The 22,220-nt window shown below is 52.8% G+C and overlaps 1 protein-coding gene across 3 annotated transcripts; it reads left to right on the top strand.

Annotated features, from left to right (window-relative positions):
• The first annotated feature begins 5,588 nt into the window (after window positions 1-5,588).
• Impdh1 (inosine monophosphate dehydrogenase 1) lies at window positions 5,589-21,294 on the top strand. Of its 3 annotated transcripts, none has more exons than XM_048340178.1 (15): window positions 5,589-5,875; window positions 9,785-9,883; window positions 12,149-12,197; window positions 13,820-13,921; window positions 14,035-14,109; window positions 14,358-14,564; window positions 14,719-14,806; window positions 15,824-16,023; window positions 16,685-16,775; window positions 16,992-17,087; window positions 18,295-18,438; window positions 18,538-18,682; window positions 18,956-19,099; window positions 19,226-19,309; window positions 20,548-21,294. In XM_048340178.1, the coding sequence occupies exons 1-15, from the start codon at window positions 5,706-5,708 to the stop codon at window positions 20,567-20,569; spliced, it is 1,716 nt and encodes a 571-aa protein (XP_048196135.1). In that variant the 5' UTR covers window positions 5,589-5,705; the 3' UTR covers window positions 20,570-21,294. The 3 variants fall into 3 exon arrangements, 2 of the variants coding, with proteins under 2 accessions (XP_048196135.1, XP_048196134.1); XM_048340177.1 differs by having other exon boundaries at window positions 9,782-9,883; XR_007210106.1 differs by having other exon boundaries at window positions 5,636-5,875; window positions 9,782-9,883; window positions 19,045-19,099.
• Window positions 21,295-22,220: the final 926 nt, after the last annotated feature.

Raw genomic sequence — 22,220 nt, 5'->3', positions numbered from 1 at the left:
GGTTTTGTTGGGTTTTTGTTGTTGTTGTTGTTGTTGTTGTTGTTTTGTGGATGGCTACCCTGTTCATCTCAGGCTGTTCACTAGTATCCTGTCTTCTACCCACTAGATGCTAGCAGAAGCCTCCATTGTAGCAACCAGAAGTGTCCACAGACATCGCCAAATGAACCCTGAGGGAATAAACTTGCCCCCTGGTTGAGAATCACAACTTCTAAAAAATGGTTATTTAGCTTTTATTGTTTCACTTTCCTGGCTGGATTCTTTTATATGTCCTCATGTGACTATTCAGTATTATATGTGTCATGTGCTCCATTATTATCTGTTAAACAAATCATACAGCCTTTCAAGCATTAGAAGTCAAAAGCAGGCTGGCCTGGCCAGGGCCGCAGCCCAGACTCGGTTCTAAAGGCAAACACCACTTGGTCAAGCCTGCCACACGCAGGTGGCCAATGAGGTTACAACACTTACAGAGCATGCCAGGTCACACGCAGGTGGCCAATGGAGTTACAATCTGTCTCATAGTATCTATTTGAACCAACCTATCATTCTAGTTAGAATTGGCGCATGGATTTGGCAGGGCTCACATGATGCAGGTGGATACACCTACTCTTAGGAGGGCACAGGTTTAACCTTGAACGTTCCTTGAAACTTCTATGCTTCAGGTGGTCAAGCAGTTTACACAATCTTATCACAGCGAAGGGGAACTTCCCTGGATAGGGTGGGGGAGATCTTAGTGAAGATGGAGTTGACTTCTTCTCTAATCTGACCTGGAGTCAATCTGATACCCCTCCACAGTTAATGATGGCACTGGCCAGATCTGACCTCCCTATTACACCAACAATCAGATCATGAGAGGTAATTGTTAGCCAGGGACTTTGCTGTTTACCACTGCAAAACTTTTGTGACAATAAGTGTAATCCACAGCAAAAATATTTCAAAACCCAAGCCTATTTATTTAAAATCATATTTGCCAGGCACTGGTGGCTTACACCAGTAATCTTAGCTACTCAAAATTCAAAGATTTGAGGATCATGGTTCAAAGCTTGCTCAGGATAGAAGTCTGTGAGACTCTTATTTCTCTACCCAGCAAAAAGCCAGAAATGGAGGTGTAGTTCAAGTGGCAGAGTGCTAGCCTTGAGTAAAAGAGCCAACTAAGAATATAAAGCCCTGAGATCAAGGCCAGGACCTGTGCACTCGCATGAGTGTGTGTACACAAGCGTGCACACATGCACACATATGTGATTTGAATTATATGGCTGGGAGCAAATGGTAAACCATTTGCCTAGCAAGTTTGAGACCCTGAGTTCAAACCCCAGTACTACTGAAAAAGAAAAAAAATAATGTTGAATCACAGAATAATCTGAAACATGCTTGAAAGCTACTACTGTAATATGGAGGTCAGATCTGCCCAGCACCATCATTGGCTGTTGGAGGGGTGTCAGATTGACTCCATCTCAGATTGGTTAAAGAGAGCAGAAACTGACTCTATCTTCACTAAGATCTCCCCGCCCTATCCAGGAAAGTTCCCCTTTTCTGTGATAAGATTTTGTAAACTGCTTGTCCACCTGAGTAGTAGAACGTTCCAGGTTAAACCTGTGTCCTCCCATGAGTAGGCATATCTACCTGCACCAAGTGAGCCCCACCAAATCCATGCGCCAAGTCTAACATGATAGGTTGGTTCAAACAGTTGCCATGAGGCAGATTGTAACTCCATTGGCCACCTGCATGTGGCAAGCTTGACCATGTGATATTTGCCTTTATAACCCAAGCCAAGCTTGGTCCCGGGGGCGTGCGGTTCCGGATCCAGCCTGCTTTTTACAATTGCCGTCCCAGCTCCCGAGTCTGGGCCATGACCCTGGCCGGTCAGTATACTTTTTACCTCCCCAATAAATCCATCTTTTCACTTGAGACTGTCTCTGAGTGGTGGACTCTTGGAGGGATGGGGGATCCCCCCACCCTCAGACCCCATTACATTGTGGTCTCCTCCCTTGGGGGAACCCCATTACATTACCAAGGAACAATTTTTATTAGATATCAACTTATAGTTTCTGTCAGGCTTTTTAGGAATGAAGAGGATAGTTATAGAAAGATATTTATTTGTATATTTTGAGATAGGATATGTCTTTGTAGTCTGGACTAGCCTCAAGTACCCAAATCCTCCTGAGTGCTGGCTGGCATAATAGGTACGAATCACCACCCCAGTTAAGAAAAATACGTAAAAGATGAGCAGAATGTGTTCTTTAACCAGGATCCTCTTTGGTTTGCCCTTCAGGATGGACCATCCTTTGCTCCTGTCCCTGTTTCTGCACTCACAGGCAATGTGTGTCTCTAGAGAAGACTCTGGAATAGAGGGGCCGTGCAGCTTGCCAAGGCTCCGCCAGCCATCACTCTGTGGTCAAGCTGCTTAACCTTTCTGAGCTTCAGTTTTTCTCTTCTCTTTTTTCCTCTTTTTTTTTTTTTTGCCAGTCTTGGGGCTTGAACTGGGGGCCTGGGCACTGTCCCTGAGCTTCATTTGCTCAAGGCTAGTACTCTACCATTTGAGCCACAGCACCACTTGGGGAATTTTCTGTTTATGTGGTACTGAATAATTGAACTCAGGGCTTCCTGCAGGCCAGTCAAGCACTCTACCATTAAGCCACAATCCCAGCCACTTCTCTTTATCTTCTCTTTCCCTTTCCCTCCCCATCACTTTCCTTCCCCTTTCTCCTCCCCACCCCCTCTTCCTTCCCTTTTCTCCTTTCCCTTCCCAGTTATGCTTTATCTTTCTATTTTCCCTTCCCTTCCCCTCCCCTCTCCTCCTCATCCCACCCCTTCCCTCCCTTGCCCTATCTTTTTTTGTGCCAGGTACCAAACCAGAACCTCATGAAAGTGTTCCACCTCTGAGATACATCCCCAGCTCAGTTTCCTTATTCAAGAAATAGGTACAAGTAATGGGACCCAGAGAGGATTGATGTAACAGGTATGCAAGTGTCCCCTTCTCCTGTCTGATATATAAATATTCAATCTGCTGGTCTTCTGCCTGCCTTTAGATTCCCTCCTATCATGATAGCTACCCTTGCCTTTTCTGTTGCTGTATGCTGTGGTTACTTAAAGGACAAGAACAGTACGTAGCTCCTCTTCGTGCCTTTCTGCTTTGTCCACAGAAGCAAGAGCACGGAACTCCAGACAGTCAGCACCAGGCTCCAGGAAGTCTAGAAGGTGAGGCCATCATTCAGACGAGTGTCTGGACTGACTTGGTTCAAGGTGGCCCATGTTAACTGCATACTCACTCAGCAAGCATATTGATTCATATGATTTTTTTTTCAAGCTGAGAAGAACTTGTCATTGTCATCTCACTCAATGCATTCACTTCTCAGATGAGACTAAGGGTCAGTGAGGATACTGCAGCTCTACCATGCATGCGCACACAAAAAAGTCCATTGTCCAGATGCCTTTAGGAAGATTAAGTCCTGCTGTTTTAGTTCTTCTTTCTTCCAATAGTTCGTCTAGGCCATTTTCTTACCCCTGTTGATGTTGGGACTGGGTAATTCTTTGTGCCTTCCATCTACTACAGGCCAGTGACACCCCTCCCCCCCAGTAAGGACCATCAAAAATGTCTCCAGACATTGCCAAATATCCCACAGAGAACCAGTGGTGTGGACACTATTGTTGGTAAAGTAAAATCTTGTCCTATGAAATGCTGAAGCCCTTGGGCTATCCCATTGATTTGATTGTTTTAATAAATAGTTTGCTAACAAATCTCATTTGTAGCCAAGAGCTCTGGAAATAAAACAGAGCCACTCTGCAGTGTGTGCCTGTCTCAGTCACAACTCCTGTCCATTTGTTATGCATATGTGTGTGCTATTCATTCATTCATTCATTATATTCTGTTTACTTCCAGGCTCCATTTATTTTCCAGAACATCTGGCACTGCATGAAAGGTGCCCAGTCCACACTTGAGTAAATATGTGATAGAAGTGGTATGTATTGTGTTTAATTGTGGGCAGAAAGAATTTAGCTAAAGCTTACTTTGTTTGCAATAATTATTGCGTGGGTTTATTTAGAGCCTACCCTGCAACCAGGAACTTCACATATGTTGTCGCACTCATCACAAACCAACCTTTTGTTGGCACAGATAGTATCAATTGTAACAAGTGTTTAGACAACAAGAGGCCCAAATTTGGACCTATATCCAACTCACTGAAGGATATGTTCCATCTTCCTTGATAAACTTACTACCTGTCCCACTCACAGTCAGGAACCCGTGTTCCCTCTTTTCATGTACAGAACAGTTCATCAGTTAGGACCAGAAAAAAAATGACCTTATACAACTTAGTCCAGTTAACCGTTGCTTCTTTGAGAAATCTGTAGAGTCATGGAAACAATCTTGGCATATATAAAAAAAAAATCTTGTCTAGGGCTGGGAATGTGGCTTCGCAGTAGAGAGCTTGTCTCATATATATGAAGCCCTGGATTCGATTTCTCAGCACCACATATTAGGAAAAAGCCAGAAGTGGTGCTGTGGCTCAAGTGGTAGAGTGCTAGCCTTGAGCAAAATGAAGCTCAGGGACAGTGCCCAGGTCCTGAGTTCAAGCCCCAGGACTGGTAAAAAAAAAAAAAATCTTGTCTAGAATAGCATTCAGGGAGGACAAGATTTCACAGTTTGCTGGGAGACAGAGAAACCGTTTTAATGCTGATTGGAGGGAGGGAGTTGTGCAGGTGTACAGGAAAAGGTGCCTAGAAAAATAAAGTTCAAGATCTAACCATTGTTATTTCAATTTCCACAATCCACAATTGTGCTTTCTTGAAATGCATCTTAGTAGCCCCCATTCATTCAGTGTTTACCATTTGTTCCCTCAGGTTATCAGATGTATTTGTACAAGTATACATAATAAGAATTGTCAGCTGTTTATTTCCTATCTATTGTCTCCTGAAATAAATTGCCCGAGGGCAGGGACTTTGCAAACTTTTCTTTGTAAGCTCTGCAGCTCGAGCAACATTGACAATGGTAACAATGATAAATGCAGGAGAGTTGCTTTGTAGCCAGAAGAACACATTTAATTAAGCCCTACTCGCGGGTCGTGGGCTACTCCAAGAGGGCAACGCTAGAACCTTTTCCTTCGGGTGCAGCCTGTCGGTCTCCCTTGGGCCACTAGTGGAAAATCCTTTCCTCCCATCTAAGTCGGAATCTGCTCAGTAGGAAAAGGGAGCTCGGGTCTTCATCCCTCTTGATCTAGCGCAGAAGGTCAAAGGGAAAGCAAAGAACCCGCGGGCGATGCGGAGGAACTTCAGCCTCCAGGCTCTCCTCCCCTTCGGGTTTTCCTCTGATTCGGGCAGGAGAAAATGGGAGGTCCGTAGGGCAGGGTAGGGCGTGGTCCTTTCCAGTTCCACCCTTGGAAAACACACACCCACTTCCACCTCCGCGATCGACCCTCCCGATCGCGGGTGAGGGACACGGTACCAGCTCACTCTGAATGGCAGCAGCTCTGAGGGGGCCGAGCAGGGCTCCGTGCCAAGGGCGGAGCCCGGGCGACTCTCGGACCCTCCCCTCCCCCCACACCCGCGCCACTCGAGCCCCGCCTCTTGGCACAAGGCCACGCCCCCAACAGATCAGGCCACACCCCCGGTCCCGCCCCCTCCCGGGACCCGAGTGGTGCGCTCACTGCACAGCCCCGGCCCGGGAGCCTCCAGGCGGAGAGGCTCCCGCCGCGCTGAGCCGCGGCCTCCGCATGGAGGGGCCGTGCGCTCTGTCACTGGAGTCGGCGCTGCTCCCGCCACCACTGCAGGGAGGCGGAGCCGCCGCTATTCCGGAGCCCGGAGCCCGGCAACACCCGGGACACGAGACCGCGGCGCAGCGGTACAGCGCCCGCCTGCTGCAGGCCGGCTACGAGCCCGAGAGGTGACGCCCAGGGCAGAGCGCGCGGGGCGCATCCGGGGCGGGCGGCCTTGGAGGGCGCGGCGGCTCCGGGAACCGGTGGTGCTGCGGGGGTGGGGAGGGACCGGCCCCACACACCCTTTCCTTCCACCACCTCCATCTCCAACTTCCCCGAGAAGCCCTCGTGCAGCCCAGCACCCGGGCTTCGGCTGGGGGGGGATGCAAGCGGGCGCTGGTTGGGGGGCTGGAGAGCAGGGGAAGAGGGAGCAGGTCCTAAAGACGCTCCCTAAAATCATATCCCTGGATCGGACCTCGACTGCACCACACCCGATGACACTTGGTCTAAGTGGCTCCAACTCCTGGGGTACAAACAGTGCTTGTCCAACTTTGCTTCCTCCTCAGATGTTTCCGCCTAGAACAGTATTCAGTAGTTGTTGGCTGGTAGGTGTGGGTCGGCTTGGGGCGCTTGTTTCCCCAAGGCCGGGTGAAAACACTCCCGCCTCCTCACCAAGCCCGGAGATTCCAACAGCGCGCCTCCTCAGAAGACTCAGAACCCCCTTTGCTAGGGTCTGGAAGGCAATGGAGGAAGGTCCCTGGAGAAAGAGTGGGGCTAGCGAACTGGGCCCCCGGGGGACTGGCTGCAAAGGAGACAGCGGCTAATCTCGGGATTTTATCGCAGCTTGAAATGCAATCCCACTGTCCTTCCGGTCCAGAGGATTTGGACTTCTTTCTCTGTCCCATCTGCTGGTGCTCAGCAGCTTGGAGAGGTGACCTGGCAGCTGGGTTGTGCAGGGCCGAGGGGGGTGGTCTGGGGGGGTGGTGGGAATTAGCCCAGGAGCAATGCCCTTGGCACTGGCTGCTTATATAAGAACTTTTAAGGGCTTAAAGAGCTCTTATGCCTAGCCCCCCCCCCGCCCCCCTCCGTCCTGTTAGGCTGCCTCTCTGGAGTTGACTCCGGCTTATGCTAGCCCTATTTTTTTTTCTTCTATGGTAGAAATTCAGCTTTTGAAACATGGGGAGGCAGGGAGGAGCCACTGGAGAGAATAGCACAGTCTAGAACACTCAGGTTCTGCATGCTTGGTGGAAGGTGTACTTTGGTTAGAGCAGGTACTGCCAAAAAAAAAAAAAAAAGTATTTCAGAACTTAGGCTGAGGTCACTGGGGAGCACCCCTTCTCCAGATGTACTGCTACACCAAAGGACAGTGCCAACCCCAGTATCCTCCCACCCCACACTTAGGCTCACTTGAGCCTGTGTAAAACCTGAGCCCCAGCTGGGTGTAATGAGATTCAAAACCTTCTGGCTAGACCTCCATCTGGAGCCATGGGAAGAGGCCATGAAAAGTCTTGGGCTTGAGTCCAGTGTTACTAGTAGTTCTCCAGCTTGGACTTGGGGCAAGCACTCTATCACTAGGCTATATTCCCAGCCCTCCAGCTTGAACTTGGGTGAGCCATGCCTCCTGTCCTACTCAACAATATGAATGTGATTGCCTTTTCTCCTCTAAATAGGTTTTGAAATCTTGTTTCTCAAATAACTCGAGTAGACAGAGACCTCTGGGCACCCTGCCTGGACCTCAGTGCCCTGCTGGGCACCATTCCTCTATTCTCCCCAGGAAACAGGCTTAGACCTGCCCCCTGCCCTTGAAGCTGCTAGTGGGGAGTCTCAGGGGAGCAACCACCCTTCCAGAGGCTGAGAAGGTCCTCTGGTTGCCTGGGTGTCTCCTCCCTGTGGAGGAAGCAGCTGGGGAAGCTCAGGAAGAGGGAGGAGGGAAGCCAGGGGAGGGGATTAAGTCTCTGGAAAAGGACAGCCTCACCCAGGGTTGAAACCAGCAGCTTAGAGAGTGGCTGAGCTCAGACACAGGTCAAAGCGGAAGGAGTAACAAGCCCTGAGGTCTGTAATCACTGGGATGGTGATTCTCCTCGCAACTCAGCCTCACCTGGCGCCCAGACGAGACTAGGCTAGATGTCATATTAAGGACACCTTGAGATGGCAGAACCCAACCACTCTCCTGGGCCCCAGCCCTGGCTGAACCCCGAATAGTACCCATTTTTGATCAATGCTGTATGGGACAGTGACCCAAAGCAGGTCCCTTAGAGACTCACAGAACCCAGTGGAGTGGCTCATGCTCTGAGCCTGCGATTGGCATGTCCTATAATCAGAAAGGCCAGCTCAGAATGGCCATGTGCTTTTTCTGGCTGGTCTCACTGCTCTGGCCCCAGGTGGCCAGTGAGAGATCCTAGTATTGGGACTCCTCAGGATGTGCCCTGTTTTTGGCCCACTCATAGGGTGACCCTGTCTTTGCTTCCCTCCCAACTCCCACTGAACTGGGAGCCTCAAGGTTCTCCTCCCTTCTTTCTGATGCCAGAGGGCTTTCAGAGCCTTCCATCTTTTGGACTTCATTGAATGAAGAGGAAAGCTTGGGGGGGAGGGAGTGTCTGTGGTGTCACCCCCACCCCCAACAGTTGAGAGAGGACACCTGTCAGTCTCCTGTAAAGTTCTGAGATCTGTGGGAGATCTTTCTTCCCCTCCGAACAGGGATGGAACAGTATGTTTTTGTGGCAGGGTCCCGAGGGGCATCACGGGGGAGGCTGGGCATCCCAGGGAGCCTTGTGGCTTGGAAGCCAAAGCTCCCCTGGGCCTGGCAGTCACCACCCTGCTGGGAGGTAAACAAACCCTACCTCCCAGAGCTGGGGAGGGAGAGAGCCCAAGCTGCAGACAGCCCCTATGTCAGGCTGTGTCTGCCTGCCTCCTCTCACCTCACCAGAAGTTAGCTGTGGGAATTATAAGAGGGCAAAAGGAGGAGCATTGGACAGTATTGCCACAGAGAAAGCATCTTCTCACATGCCAGGGGATTTGCTTCCTAATCATATTGCCCTTAGGAAGAAATTTGCATCTTGCTGGGCACTAAGGGTCACTCAACTTCTGCTCTGGGAAGTTTTCAAAAGTTCCCCAGCCCCCGTGCTGATTTGTTCACACATTTCCATGTCTAAGTTAGGCCTGTCTAGGCTCAGTCTTGCTCTTCCCATCTTGCTACCCTCCCAAAACACAGCCAACTTTCTTCTCTGACATCCACCCTCTGGTTTCCTTCCACCTGGTTTCCTAGCTGAGATGGAGTCACCAGCCATGCTTGGGACCAGGAGTGCTTTCTGAACTGTAGGTGTTAGTATCTTAAAAAAAAAAAAAAAATTAGGGGGAGGGGGTGAGCATCCAGCAATTGGCAATTTATAGATGATGGAGTAAACGTGTTCACTTATGAAAAATGCTTTGTAGATTATCCAGGGCTCCAAGGCCGCCCAAAGGTCAAGGCGTGTCATTGTTTAAAACCGGCCTAACACCCAGATGTGGGGGTGAGAGAGAGTAGTGGTCCAACTTCCTGTGTGTCAGGGAAGCTGTGGGCCCAGGCCAGTATCTCAGGGCTCCAGGCCTTGGTCAGAGTGGGGGGGATTTGTATCCTGGAAAGGTAGAAAGTACGTTAGGGGTTCCCCTGGGGCTGGCAACGGGAGCTTCAGGCTGACAGGAGATTGGTGAGCCCAGGCTGGAGGGCGAACCCCTGCGGATGCAAGGGGGAGGGCCCTGAGGAGCGCGTGGAGGCGTGGCCAAGGGGGCGTGTCCAGGCCTTCCCCCCCCCTCTCCACTCCTGGCCCCTTGCTCCCTTCCCCCCCACCCCCCCCGGGGCTGGCAGAGTAGCTGTGCCATTGCGGGCGGTGGGGCGTGCGCGCACCAGCCGCCGGGCAGGGCCTTTGTGCGGCGCGGGGCGGAGGCAGCGGCCCCGAAGGGAGGGGCGGAAGGAGAGGGCGGCGCCCCGGGCCTCCCGCCGCTGCCGCAGCCCCCGCCCCCGGCCCGCCGGCCTGGCCGCAGCGTGGTCGCCGAGCGCGTCGGTGGCAGCGGGGCGACCCGCCCGGGTGTTTATGTCGGGTCGCCGCGTCTCCCAGCAGCATGGCGGACTACCTGATCAGCGGCGGCACCGGCTACGTGCCGGAGGATGGGCTCACCGCGCAGCAGCTCTTCGCCAACGCCGACGGCCTCACCTACAAGTAAGCCCCGGGGCTTGGCCGCGCCGGGGTGCGCGCTGCGCACCACCGCGGTCCCCAACCCCCTCTCCACACGTGCACCGCTGCCCGGTGCTGACGCCCGCGCGCCCTGGCCCAATAAGAGCGACTTGGGGCGGGTGGGGGGCTGGGCAAGAGAAGGAAGGAGGCCCGCGCCCGGAGCCGACGGACGTGGCACCGCGACATCGCGGCCCTGGGTGTCTTGACCCGTTCCTGGCCAGATCGGGAGGCAGCCTGCCTCCTCCTTCCTCCCAGGGGCAACCCTGGCTACCTGGAGGGGCTTCGGGGCGAACGGGAAGCAGCCGTGGGAGTGCTGGGGGGACTTTAACCAGACCCTGGTTCAGGATTCCCTCTTCTTCCCTGTGCCTCACTGCAAGAGCAGGGGCGTCCCTAGAGCCCGGCCCTGGCAGTTGCTTAAGGGGGCAACTGGGGTGGTTCCTTTGGGCAACTGGGGTGGTTCCTTTTCCCACTGTTTCACTCTCCTTCCACTTGTGCCCTGCCTGACCACAGGTTGGCACTAGTACCCCATTCTCCTACCCCAATGAGTTGTGTGTGACTAACACTCCCAGGTCCACAAAAGGTTTTGGAGAAGGAGGTTGATTCGCCGGTCAACCTGCACCTCTAGCTTCGTTTGCCTTTTTCATGGGCCCTAGGCCAGTTGTCCTGCCAGCTGCAGGCCTGGCGCTTCACTGTATCTCCTGGCTGCAGGACTGTGTCCCTGCCAGGAAAGAGCATCAGAACCCAAGACTGGGGCAGAATGGGATACTGGCCTATCTTCTGCCATTTTCATGCGGGTTCACAAGCATTCCTGGTGGACAGGCAGTTTCCTTAAATACCAGGATACGCTGTCACTTCTGGGCGGGTACGCTGTCACTTCTGGGAGGGGTTGTTTCCCCTTTGTCTTCCCACAAATGAGAGAGAAAGAGAGAGAGAGAGAGAGAGAGAGAGAGAGAGAGAGAGAGAGAGAGAGAGAGAGAGAGAGAGAGAGAGGTCTAGAAAGTGCCCAGGGGCCCAGACCCCAGCATTTCTTCTCTGGCCTGGAGTGGGGAATGAGATCCTTGGTTGCTTCGGGGGGCCTTTGGTGATGAGAGAGAGGATATATCTTTGACAGTCTTCACTGGCATGTTCTAGGAGAAACTCCTAGAAGTTTCTCTAGCCTTACTTCCATCCACCTTGTGGCTTTTCCTTTCTGCATGGGCGCAGGGGCAGGGCAGTGCCTTCTGCTTCACCTAGTCAGGTTCCGAGTGCTCTGTGAGTGTGAGGCATTTGCTTTGAGGCTGTCTGTCAAGGCCTGCTGTGACTTCTGGCAGGTTGGACCTACGAGGCCTTTGGGCTGAGGCACTGCACCTAATGTACCTATGCAGACCTGGGCTCTCCTTCTGGACTTTGCTGTGACCATGGCCAGTGTTGTGTTAACAGCTGGCACTCTGGCCGTGAGGCCTCCTTTCCTCTTTTCTCATCCTAGCTATGTCTTCTGTTGCTCCAGTCCCCGTGCCTGCTCTGTCAGAACATGCCCGGTGCTCAGCCACCTGGGGTCCCACCACATTGCTTAGAACTTTGTGTGACTCAGCAGCCCCTGCCCTGGCGTGTGCTGGGATGTGCAGTGCACTCGAGGCTGGGTTATGCTCATACCTTGTTGCACTACTGAGTTGTGAGATCTAGTTTCATTGTATTCTGTATTGACTTAATGGTCATTCCTGAAAAGGTTGAGACATTATCAAGGACAGGCAGTTTATGTTGGGTGTGTGGTCATGTGGGAATGTCTTGTGTCTCTTGGGAGTCCTGAAGGCAGTGGATATTGGGGCCACTTGCTTTGGAAGTGCCTATGGCCTCAGACCTTTGCCATCTTTGGTTGTGATACTTGGGGCTATTATGACATTAATAAGGGGAATGAAAAGGGCTCTTCCCGGGCTGGGGATATAGCCTAGTGGCAAGAGTGCCTGCCTCGGATACACGAGGCCCTAGGTTCAATTCCCCAGCACCACATATACAGAAAACGGCCAGAAGCGGCGCTGTGGCTCAAGTGTCGGAGTGCTAGCCTTGAGCGGGAAGAAGCCAGGGACAGTGCTCAGGCCCTGAGTCCAAGGCCCAGGACTGGCCAAAAAAAAAAAAAAAAAAGGGCTCTTCCCAAGGGGACAGTAGGGATGGGAAGATCCTAGCCTCTGCTTCTCTGGCCTTTTCCAGAGCTTTGCGTTGCCTCCCATGGGGTGGCAAAGGCCTGCCTACCGCTAATACTCTCTGTCTTTGCAGTGACTTCCTGATCCTCCCAGGATTCATAGATTTCATTGCTGACGAGGTGGTAAGTACCTCTGCCTTTGACACAGAGAGGGGGCTGGGTGTGCTGTGGAGGAGGCTGACTTTTTGCTCAAGTGCAAGGTGTAGGAGAGACTTTTCTTGGAAACTTGCTGGGGGCATATGGTTATCTTTGATAGAGCAGAGGTAGCTAGGGGAGTGATTCTGACCCATCCCGTGTGAGAGCCTTGCTTAGGCAAGGATGCTCTGTCACTGCTGGAATCCGTGGGGAAGGAGAGGTTTGGGAAAGGCCCTGGGAGGGCAGGGCTTGGCTGTGGCTGCCTTGTATAGACTATAAAAATCGGATATTTGAAACGCTGAGCAAGAACATAATGGAAGCTGCAAAATTACGAATACACTTTGAACAGTATTCAGCAGTTATCTACTGACCTCACAATGGATAAGAACTGGCAGGAGGGTTTGAAAGACTAGGATCAGAAAACATGTCCTGCTTTCTACAAGGGGCTCAGCAATGAGCCAAATCAATGAACAATTAGTATATGAAGCCAAAAGGGGCAGTGATGAGGGTATGAGTCAGTTCAAAAAGAAGTTTGATGATTTGTTGATGAACTCGTGCATACTAAAAAAAAAAATTCTGTTGCTGTTATGATTTCTATTTATTCTGGTTTGACTCTCATGAAAGGCCAGAGGGTCTGGACATGCCTACATCATTTATGTGTTGGGAAGGCTCATGTTTGGCCTGTGTGTGCAGCACTGACCCAGACATGTTTTTAGGAAGAGAGGTTGGAGGTATGGCTTAGTTGGTAGAGAGATAGCCAGTGGGCAAAAGCATCAGCTGCTGTGTTTGAGTGTCTATCTCCAACAAAAAAGAAACAAAAGGGAGAGGGATTTAGGGTTAAGATCGGCAGCGGATCTGAATCTCAGAAGGGTCTTTGATGTCAATACCATGCCTAGGCAGATTACTCCCAAATGTATACATGTAGAGTACATCTTATTCGGAATGGTCAGGACCAAAAGTGTTTTGGATTTCAGGGTTTTTTTTTTTTTGAACATTTGCATATGTATAGTGAGGTACCTTGGTGATGGACTCTAGTCCAAACCAGTAATTCATTTGTTTCATATACACCATTCACAGATAACCTGAAGATAATTTTACATAATACTTTGTACACCTGCATTTAGATTGTGACCTGTCACATGCGGTCATGTGTGGAGTTTCCACTTAAGGCTTCATGTCAGAGCTCAAAAAGTTTTAGGTCTTGGAGCATTTTGGATTTAGGGTCTTCTGATTAGAGAACTCAGCCTGTATTTGCCATCTTGATTCTTGTTTTAAGTTCTAGACCCTTATTCACCCACTTTTCTGGATGGCTAATAGGTCCTTTCAGGTGCCTCCCCCTGCTTTAGCCTTCCATTACCCCAACCCCACACTCACTGCATACTGCCAGGGGCATTTGGCTCCCTTATCTATCTGTGTAGCCTATATCCTGACAGATAACATTTTTGCCTGTATGGCTCATACCTGCTTTCTTTCTTTCCAAGTGTAATAGCAGCTCTCTGCTTGGCTCACTGCCAAGCCTCCAGGGCCTATCCTGGTTCAGGAAAAGAGTAAGTGCTGAGACGTGATTATCCATTGCTGATGGAACAAATGGAACTTTCTTCTGTCCTCAGGACTTGACATCAGCCCTGACCCGGAAGATCACCCTGAAGACGCCGCTCATCTCCTCTCCCATGGACACTGTGACGGAAGCTGACATGGCCATTGCAATGGCTGTGAGTTCCACGCCTGATGAGGCCCGGGAGGGGGAGAGTATCAGGCCGGGTGCAGAGGAGCAGAGTGGGGAGGGTTAGCCCCTGGCTCTGACCACTCTTTCCTGCTACCCCAGCTGATGGGAGGAATTGGTTTTATTCATCACAACTGCACCCCGGAATTCCAGGCCAATGAAGTGCGCAAGGTCAAGGCAAGTACCAGGCCCATCCCCAGAAAGATGCCACTTGGAAGCACCCCAACTTCCCTTCCTTGCAGCTACATCCTTTGGCTGATCATTGCGTGGTCCCATCTGTCTCTCATCACAGTGGAATACAAGGCTTATTCCTCATTTTCCCACTGGCCCCTCACCCCATTAAAGGCTCCCTATCTCTCCCCATGGCCATGCTACCCTTTACCCCCGGGTTTCTTCTAGCCTTTGCTTCCCCCTTCTGCCCACAGAAGTTTGAGCAGGGTTTCATCACAGACCCGGTGGTACTGAGCCCCTCACACACTGTGGGCGATGTACTGGAGGCCAAGATAAGACACGGCTTCTCCGGCATTCCAATCACTGCCACAGGCACCATGGGCAGCAAATTGGTGGGCATCGTCACCTCGCGAGACATCGACTTCCTTGCTGAGAAGGACCACACCACCCTCCTTAGTGAGGTACCTGCAGGGCAGGGAAATCAAGGCTGTGGTGGGGAAAAGTCCCCATAGCCTAGGGGCCCCCAGCTTCATGACTGTGACCATGGACCAGTGGGAGGTCTGGCTCCTTCTCTCTCACCTGCCAACCTGCAGGCAAATGTTCCTGGCCCCACAGGTGATGACGCCACGGATGGATCTGGTGGTGGCTCCGGCAGGTGTGACATTGAAAGAGGCAAATGAGATCCTGCAGCGCAGCAAGAAAGGTACCAAGGAGGAGACAGAGAACTGACACCCTAACCCCAGCCCCACTCCTTGAGGCCTAGGTCCCTCTATCCCTTCACAGCGTCACAAGTTGTTGCAGGATGCACAGTGGGCCTCTGGAAAGCTTGAATGACACCATGCAGGCTGGAGCACAATGCCCGATGTCCTTTGTCTGGTTTAGGGAAACCTGTCCCTGATTTAGCATCTTTTGCAACATAGTATGAAACTAGTCCTGGGAAAAGCTTGTCCCCAACCTCTTAAAAAAGGACCTGATCATCTGAAAAGTCTGGGAAAGGTCTTAAAAGTCTATAGAATATGGTTCAGTGGCAGGACTTAATATAAGCAAGGCCCTGGGTTTGGTTCCCAGCACTGAGTCTGGAAAAGACTGCTTTCTGCATCCTCCATCTTGCATAAAGGTTTGTTGCATTGAAGCCAGGCGGGTGGGACATACCTGTCATCCCCACACTCTAGAAACTGAGGCAGGAGCATGGTGAGTTGGAGGCCAGCCTGTGCAATTTAACCAGAACCTATCAATAAGTAAATAAATAAACCACTGGCTTACTAAAGGCTCTGAAAAGTTCTTCGGTTAAGTTTATTTGATATTGAAGCTGTTTACTTTACATCCACTAAATCTCTGGGATACTCCCATCCTGGTCCTAGTAGGGAGTTTCTTGGGTAAAAAGGTATGTACTGGGTAGAACATCCTCATGCTTGTGCCTTGCCTGGGAGTTTTCAACCAGGGTGACCTCTAGGCAAAGCTGCTTGTGCTCAGGGGCTGCTTCCACAGGCAGCAGGATAGGAAGTGCTCCTGGAACTTGCTGGTCTAGACGATTTCTTTGCTTCCTGTTCCTTGGGAAGAGCGCCATCCAGGTCCTTAAGAACATTTGTTGGTTGGGTCCTGTCACCTAGTGGTTGGTTTAGGTACTTCAGCAGTATGTTGCGTTCTTTTTCATTTTCATCCAATCTTCCCACTCATCCCCAAGTCTGTTTCTTCATGTCACCTCTTCCTTCCTGGCCAGGGAAGCTACCTATCGTCAATGATCGTGATGAGTTGGTGGCCATCATTGCGCGCACAGACCTGAAGAAGAACCGAGACTACCCTCTAGCCTCTAAGGACTCCCACAAGCAGCTGCTGTGTGGCGCAGCAGTGGGCACCCGCGAGGATGACAAATACCGTCTGGACCTGCTCACCCAGGCAGGCGCTGATGCCATCGTGCTGGTAAGGAGGGGACGCTTCCCCAGAGTGCAAATTTGGGCTTACAAGGCCCTATGGTCTCCTCTCACTTAGCTTGAGGCCCCCTTTGCTGTTCTGCATGCTCCCTGGATGTTAGAATTAGGCACTGTCTTGCTGAGTTCAGAACAAAGAGTGGGACCTCCTGAGAGTTTTGTGTGTGTGTGTAAGTTGACCCTAATAATTATAGGTCACATTCACTAAGAGTTCCCTACCCCATTTGCCAGGTACTAAGCTAATAAGACAGACAGACAGACAGACAGACACACAGACACACACACACACACACACATACACACACACACACACTTAATTTTTGCAATGGCACCTGAAAGTACAACTGCCATGGCTCGTGGCAGATGCAGAAGAGGCTCACTTGGCTAGTGAGTTTATAGGAATAGAGTACCATTTCCTTGCTGTGAGGATGGACATGGGTAGTGGTAGGAAGGGGCTCTCAAGATTGTACCTAAGTGTTTGGTTGACCTTCTGAGAAAGCAGACCCTCTGAGAGTGAACTTGGACTTGTTAAATGACTTTGCGGAAAAAGAACATTCTCATCATAACAGTGCTCTTGTGAACGGGGGGATTGATCCACTCAGGGTCGCCCTCTCTCAGCCATCCAGTCAGGGCTTTCTCTACCCTGCTTGCAGGACTCCTCCCAAGGGAACTCCGTGTATCAGATCGCCATGGTGCACTACATTAAGCAGAAGTACCCCCACCTTCAGGTGATTGGAGGGAATGGTGAGTGTGGGTCCCTTCCTTTTGCCTGTTCCCTCAGCTGTCCTTCAGCACCTCTAGGTAGTGGCATTGCTCCTGGAGGAGTAGGGGGCAAGGGGCAGGATGGGATGATGGTCACCTTGGGTTTCAGGGGCTAGACTGAGATCCCAGGAAGCTTCTGGGCAGGTTGGGAACGTCCCATTCTCAAAGGTTCCTCTGTTCTCCCCCTTTATGCTTCAGTGGTGACGGCGGCCCAGGCCAAGAACCTGATTGATGCTGGTGTGGATGGGCTGCGTGTGGGCATGGGCTGTGGCTCCATTTGCATCACCCAGGAAGGTGTGTGTGCCTAGGGGCAGAGTGACTGCCTCTTAGAGCCATCCAGGCACCTGTTCTTGTTCTACAGATGCCTAGTGAAGGCTTGCTCTACTAGGCCCTTCCTAGGATCGGGGACTCAGGGTGACACAGGTACAATCCTGCCTTCTCTGATCCACAGATTTGGGTGAGGTAGATGTAAACAGATGAGAGCTTGAGTTCAGGAGTGCATCAGTCTGCTTCTCAGACTCAGCTCAAGAAAACTGTGCCCAGAAGCCCAAGGCTGGAAGTGGGGGGAGGGGTGTCGCTGGATAAAGGCTTATTGGGTTGGTGACATGACAGATACATGTCCCAGAGCCTATAGAGAATTTTAAGTCCACATTACCATGTGGTGATATCAGAACAGAGGGAGACCTTCTTTCGGGGTAGGTTGTTGAAGTGAACATAGAAGGTAGAGAGGGGCCTCTTGCCCTAAGTCCCCTGTGTGGTTGAGAGGGTCCCTCCGTAGAGGCTTGCTTGTGGCCCCTCTTGGGGAGAATTGTGTCTCCCAAGCCCTGGGTGCCTGTTTGTTCTTCCCTGTCCCCAACATCTCCTTCTGGTCCTCCACCTTTTAAGTTTCTTCTCTTCATCTTAGCTGATCCCCATGTTGAAACATGGTGCTCTCTCATTTCATGAATATTAATTAGTACCCACTGTGCTAAATATTAATTTAGTACTGTTCTGAGCCCCAACTTGCAGTAGAATGAAGGCTGCTTCTCTAGCTTGTCTAGCTTTGCCCCCGTCCCTAGCATACCATTGCTTCCTTTGAATTCCCACTTTCCCTGATATGTAATGGTGTTGGACAATTTAAGTCATCCAAACCAGTATCTCAGAGGAGACCATAAGTAACTAACTGTAGTCACAGCTTTTGCAAATAAAAGTTTCACAGGGGAGCTTGTGCTGATGAGGACCCCTGGTCTGGAGGCACTGTACCCTGAAGACCAGAGTATGGCAGGGCATTCAGGTGGCATCCCCCATCTGAGTCCTCTGTAGTGCCCTTAGTGTGGGTGGAGGGTCCTGGAGTGACCTCACTTAGTGTTACTTGCTAGCACCTTTCCTAGGTCTCAGAACCCCATCCAGCCCTGTCCCCTGTGTGGCAGTAGGCACAGGGAGGAGGGGCTGGCCTTGTCTCATGCTTGGTTCTGGGCTAATGTGGACTCATTTCTGTCCTGTGTACCCCACCCTTCCCCAGTGATGGCCTGTGGCCGGCCCCAAGGCACTGCTGTCTACAAAGTAGCTGAGTATGCCCGGCGCTTTGGTGTGCCCGTCATAGCTGATGGAGGCATTCAGACTGTGGGGCACGTGGTCAAAGCCCTGGCCCTTGGGGCCTCCACAGGTGAGGGGGAGGGTTGAGATTGGAATGGTGGGTCCGGGACCAGTGGGGGTGTTGAAGGGGAGTGTGAGTCATGAGACACTGACCCCTTAACTCCCACAGTGATGATGGGGTCCCTGCTGGCTGCTACCACAGAGGCCCCTGGTGAGTACTTCTTCTCGGATGGGGTGAGGCTTAAGAAGTACCGGGGCATGGGCTCGCTGGACGCCATGGAGAAGAGCAGCAGCAGCCAGAAGCGCTACTTCAGGTGTGTGCCGCAAGGGTTGGGCCCCAGCCCTGGGGTCCCCACCTCCCCAGATGATGACACTAGTTCCTATGTCCCAGTTCTGAAAATGGAGGTACAGACATACGTAGCAGATACAGGACCAGAGTTTGGACCACCCAGCACTGTAGTCCAGTACATGGCTGGTCTTGGGACCTTTCTGCATGGCATCTTCCCTGCCTATTCCTTGTGGGGGTGAAGGGGGGGGGGTCACTGAGCCTCAGGCTGCTGGGCTCAGCCTCTCCATCCTCCACACAGTGAAGGGGATAAGGTGAAGATTGCACAGGGTGTCTCTGGCTCCATCCAAGACAAAGGCTCCATTCAGAAGTTTGTGCCCTACCTCATAGCGGGGATCCAACATGGTTGCCAGGACATCGGGGCCCGGAGCCTGTCCGTCCTGCGGTGAGCACGGTGGTTAGAGGGGACAGTAGATGGGGGTCCCTGGGAGGCTTTCCCTCCTTCTGTTTCTCTGTCTGTCTGTGCTTCCTGCTCAGTACCCCTGACCTGCCCACCCGCTCACCTGCCCAGGTCCATGATGTACTCAGGAGAGCTCAAGTTTGAGAAGCGGACCATGTCGGCCCAGATCGAGGGTGGTGTGCACGGCCTGCACTCGTAAGTGGCAGGCCTCCTCACTCCCACTGGCTGGCGGTGGGTTGGACAGCTGGGCAGGATCACAGGCCAAGATGAGGTTCCAGGGGCCCCATGGACCATGGATGGATGCTGCTTCAGGGCAGTCGCGTCAGCTGGCCCACTGTGGAGCAGCCCTTGTGCAGGCCACCACTCTCCTTCCTTGGGCAGCAGCCCAAGCAGGGCCTGGGTGGTTTGACCGCAGGCTCCACCTGGGCTCCCAGCCTTTGCTTGCTCAGAATGCTTGGTGGCTGGTGGCTGGAGGCTGGTGGTGCTAGGCTCTTGGCGGTGGTGGCTCCAGGCTGGTAGGTAGAAGATGTGGGCGTGAGCCCTCTAGTGGGGAGAAGGGCAGAGAGACGGATGCCAGGGCTGGGGCCACCGTGGGTGGTGGCAGAGCTAGTTGGCAGCAGTAGCTGTAGGCATGCAGCCTGCCCTGATCGAGAGGGCCCATCTCCCTAGGCATAGGCGGGCATCTAACCTGTGTCTCTTTCTGCCCCCTCCCATAGCTATACCTTTCTGCCGTGTAAGTAACTGCGCTGCCCGGGCCAGGTGTAGAATAGAGCAGAGGCCTTCTGGGTGGGACCTGGGCTGGGAAGATGGCATCGGTTGGGGGTGGCACTGGGGTATTATGGGACATGGACCCTGGAATTGGTTCCTCCTGATCCCTATCTCCAGCACCTTGGCAGAAGTGGCCAGCTAGGGCCCCTCAGCCAGATGAAACATAAATCCCCTTTTGGGGGTACAGAGAGATGCCCGTGGCCATGGACCCGAGGCCGCTCCATCTTGGACTGGCTCAGTGAATGAGGGGCCTGGACCTATCATGTGTGCCGGGCAGACTGGAGATAGGATTGCAGAGGTGGAGCTTCCGTCTGCAGTCTGCTCCGGGAGGATGCCTTCCTGAGCCAGCCCCACACCCAGGCACTGAGGACACTGGTGGTAGTGTGTGGTCGTAGCCGAAAGGAATATGGCTGTGTCTGGGCCTGGCCTGATTCTTCAGAGAGCCTTGGCCTGGGGAAGTCAGAGGCCTTGAGCCACCCTCTGCCTCCTCTCACCCCCATGGCTGAGAGTCAGGCTCTGTAGCTCCTCATTGTCTTTCAGATACGGGAGTCTTTGGGCAACAGGATGCTGGGAAGGGAGAGGGGTGAGCGCGCGCATGCTCGCACATGCGCATGTGCACACACACACACTCTCTTTCTCGGTCCTCTCTTGCCTTGTGCCCACAGTTACGAGAAGCGGCTGTACTGAGGACAGCGGTGGAGGCCGAGGCAGTGGAGGGGGCGCATCCCAGGACCCCCCTTCTGGCGCAGCCTCCCTTCATAACTGAGTGGTCCATGGATTTGCACTACGGGTTCTCTAGCTCCTTTCTGGAGGGGAGGTCCTTGAAGGGGCTACAGCCACTCCCTGGGCACCCCCTAACAGAGTCAGGATGTTCCCTGGGCCAGGCTACCTGGGAGCCCCTGGGCTCCCTCTTCCTCAGCCCTCTGAGCCCAGCTAGCCTGGGCTCTCAGGCCCTGTGCCTGCCTCAGGTCTCTCTTGCTGCAGCCTGCCCCAGCCCAACTCCCACCCTTGGCACAGGTGGCCCCCTGGCTTCTCCTGTAGGGCACCTCTCTCTCTGCCCCCCTCTCCCAGGAAATGGTGCTCTCCTGGCCCTGCCTCCTGGGCTGCTGCCCTCTCAGCCATGTGGCACTCTGGGCTCCTGACCTAGGCCAAGGGGAGGTCTCTGCCCCCTTCCCCTGGCCTGAGGCTCTCTTGGGCCCTGATCCTCAAGCCACTCTCCCATCCTGAGCCTGGGGAGGGGGCCGCCCTTAGAATGGCCACCTGCCCATCATTCCTAACTTGTCACGGTCCCCAGGTGTATTTGTCCTGCCCTCTCCTCTTAGCTGCAGTTGAAGGCTTTAACTTTGCACACTTTGGGGTCACAGCTGTGTCATTGTATATGAACTAATCGGAATAAATCAAGCAGGTCTCAACACCTCTGCAGTGTCTCGGTCCCTTGCCAATGGGGGGCAGTACATTGGAGCCCCATCCAGAGCCTGGCCTTCCCAGGGAGGTGGAGGGGGTTGTGGTACTTGAGGGGATGCTAGTACAGGAGGGCCACTTAGTAGGTCTTGCCAGTTGTTCCTGCTGGTGGCACCTTCTGACGCTGGGGTTGTCTTGGGGATAACCACTGTGCACTTCATGGTGTTCGCCAGAAAGTAGGCACTGGAGACTTGTAACTGCATGCACAGCACTGTGGTGGCCCTGTCCACTGGCCCAACACCCGTGGCCTCAGCAGCTGCACCTGTAGGTACAGGCAGCGTGGATAAGCTCCCCATGACCACGTGTAGCTCAGAACCGGCAGCTACCTTCTGTGCACTGATGCGCATTCAGACTGCTCCACCGGCTGCTGGGGGCTCATGGGACATTCACATGGTCTTCCTGTGAGTGTTTGAAGAGCGATCACCCCGACATGTAGACATGGCAGTGTGAGGAAGGAGGCCTGGGGACGATCTGGCGGCTGGGATGAGCAGAGGGTTGGGGAGGATCGTGCTTTGTGGGTTGTGAATATGTGGAAATGCTCCCGTGACTGCTGTACCTCTTTGGCTCACCATGCCCATCACTGCCCTTTCCCAGGCAGAAGCTCACGATACCTTTTGGCCATAGGGCAGTTATCTCTGGACAGTATGGGGAGACCAGGATTTTGTGGCAACTTCCGGTTTTGTGGGCTTCTCAGGGAGGAGGAGGGGACAAGTTATGTCGTAAGATGTTGGGGGTAGGGGCTGGGAATATGGCCTAGTGGCAAGAGTGCTTGCCTCCTACACATGAAGCTCTCGGTTCGATTCCCCAGCACCACATATATGAAAAACGGCCAGAAGGGGTGCTGTGGCTCAGGTGGCAGAGTGCTAGCCTTGAGCTG

The sequence above is a fragment of the Perognathus longimembris genome, chromosome 2 (genome assembly GCF_023159225.1).
Source record: "Perognathus longimembris pacificus isolate PPM17 chromosome 2, ASM2315922v1, whole genome shotgun sequence".
Lineage (NCBI taxonomy): Eukaryota > Metazoa > Chordata > Mammalia > Rodentia > Heteromyidae > Perognathus > Perognathus longimembris.
This window is presented reverse-complemented; position numbering and strand designations above follow the sequence as displayed.

What these genes read in the sequence shown, in the direction of transcription:
- Impdh1 (XM_048340177.1), top strand. Translation starts at nt 5,706, where the DNA reads ATGGAGGGGCCGTGCGCTCTGTCACTGGAGTCGGCGCTGCTCCCGCCA. An exon ending in GCCGGCTACGAGCCCGAGAG is followed by an intron (nt 5,876 to 9,781) that starts GTGACGCCCAGG and finishes CGCGTCTCCCAG; the next exon opens with CAGCATGGCGGACTACCTGA. An exon ending in ACACCACCCTCCTTAGTGAG is followed by an intron (nt 14,565 to 14,718) that starts GTACCTGCAGGG and finishes CTGGCCCCACAG; the next exon opens with GTGATGACGCCACGGATGGA.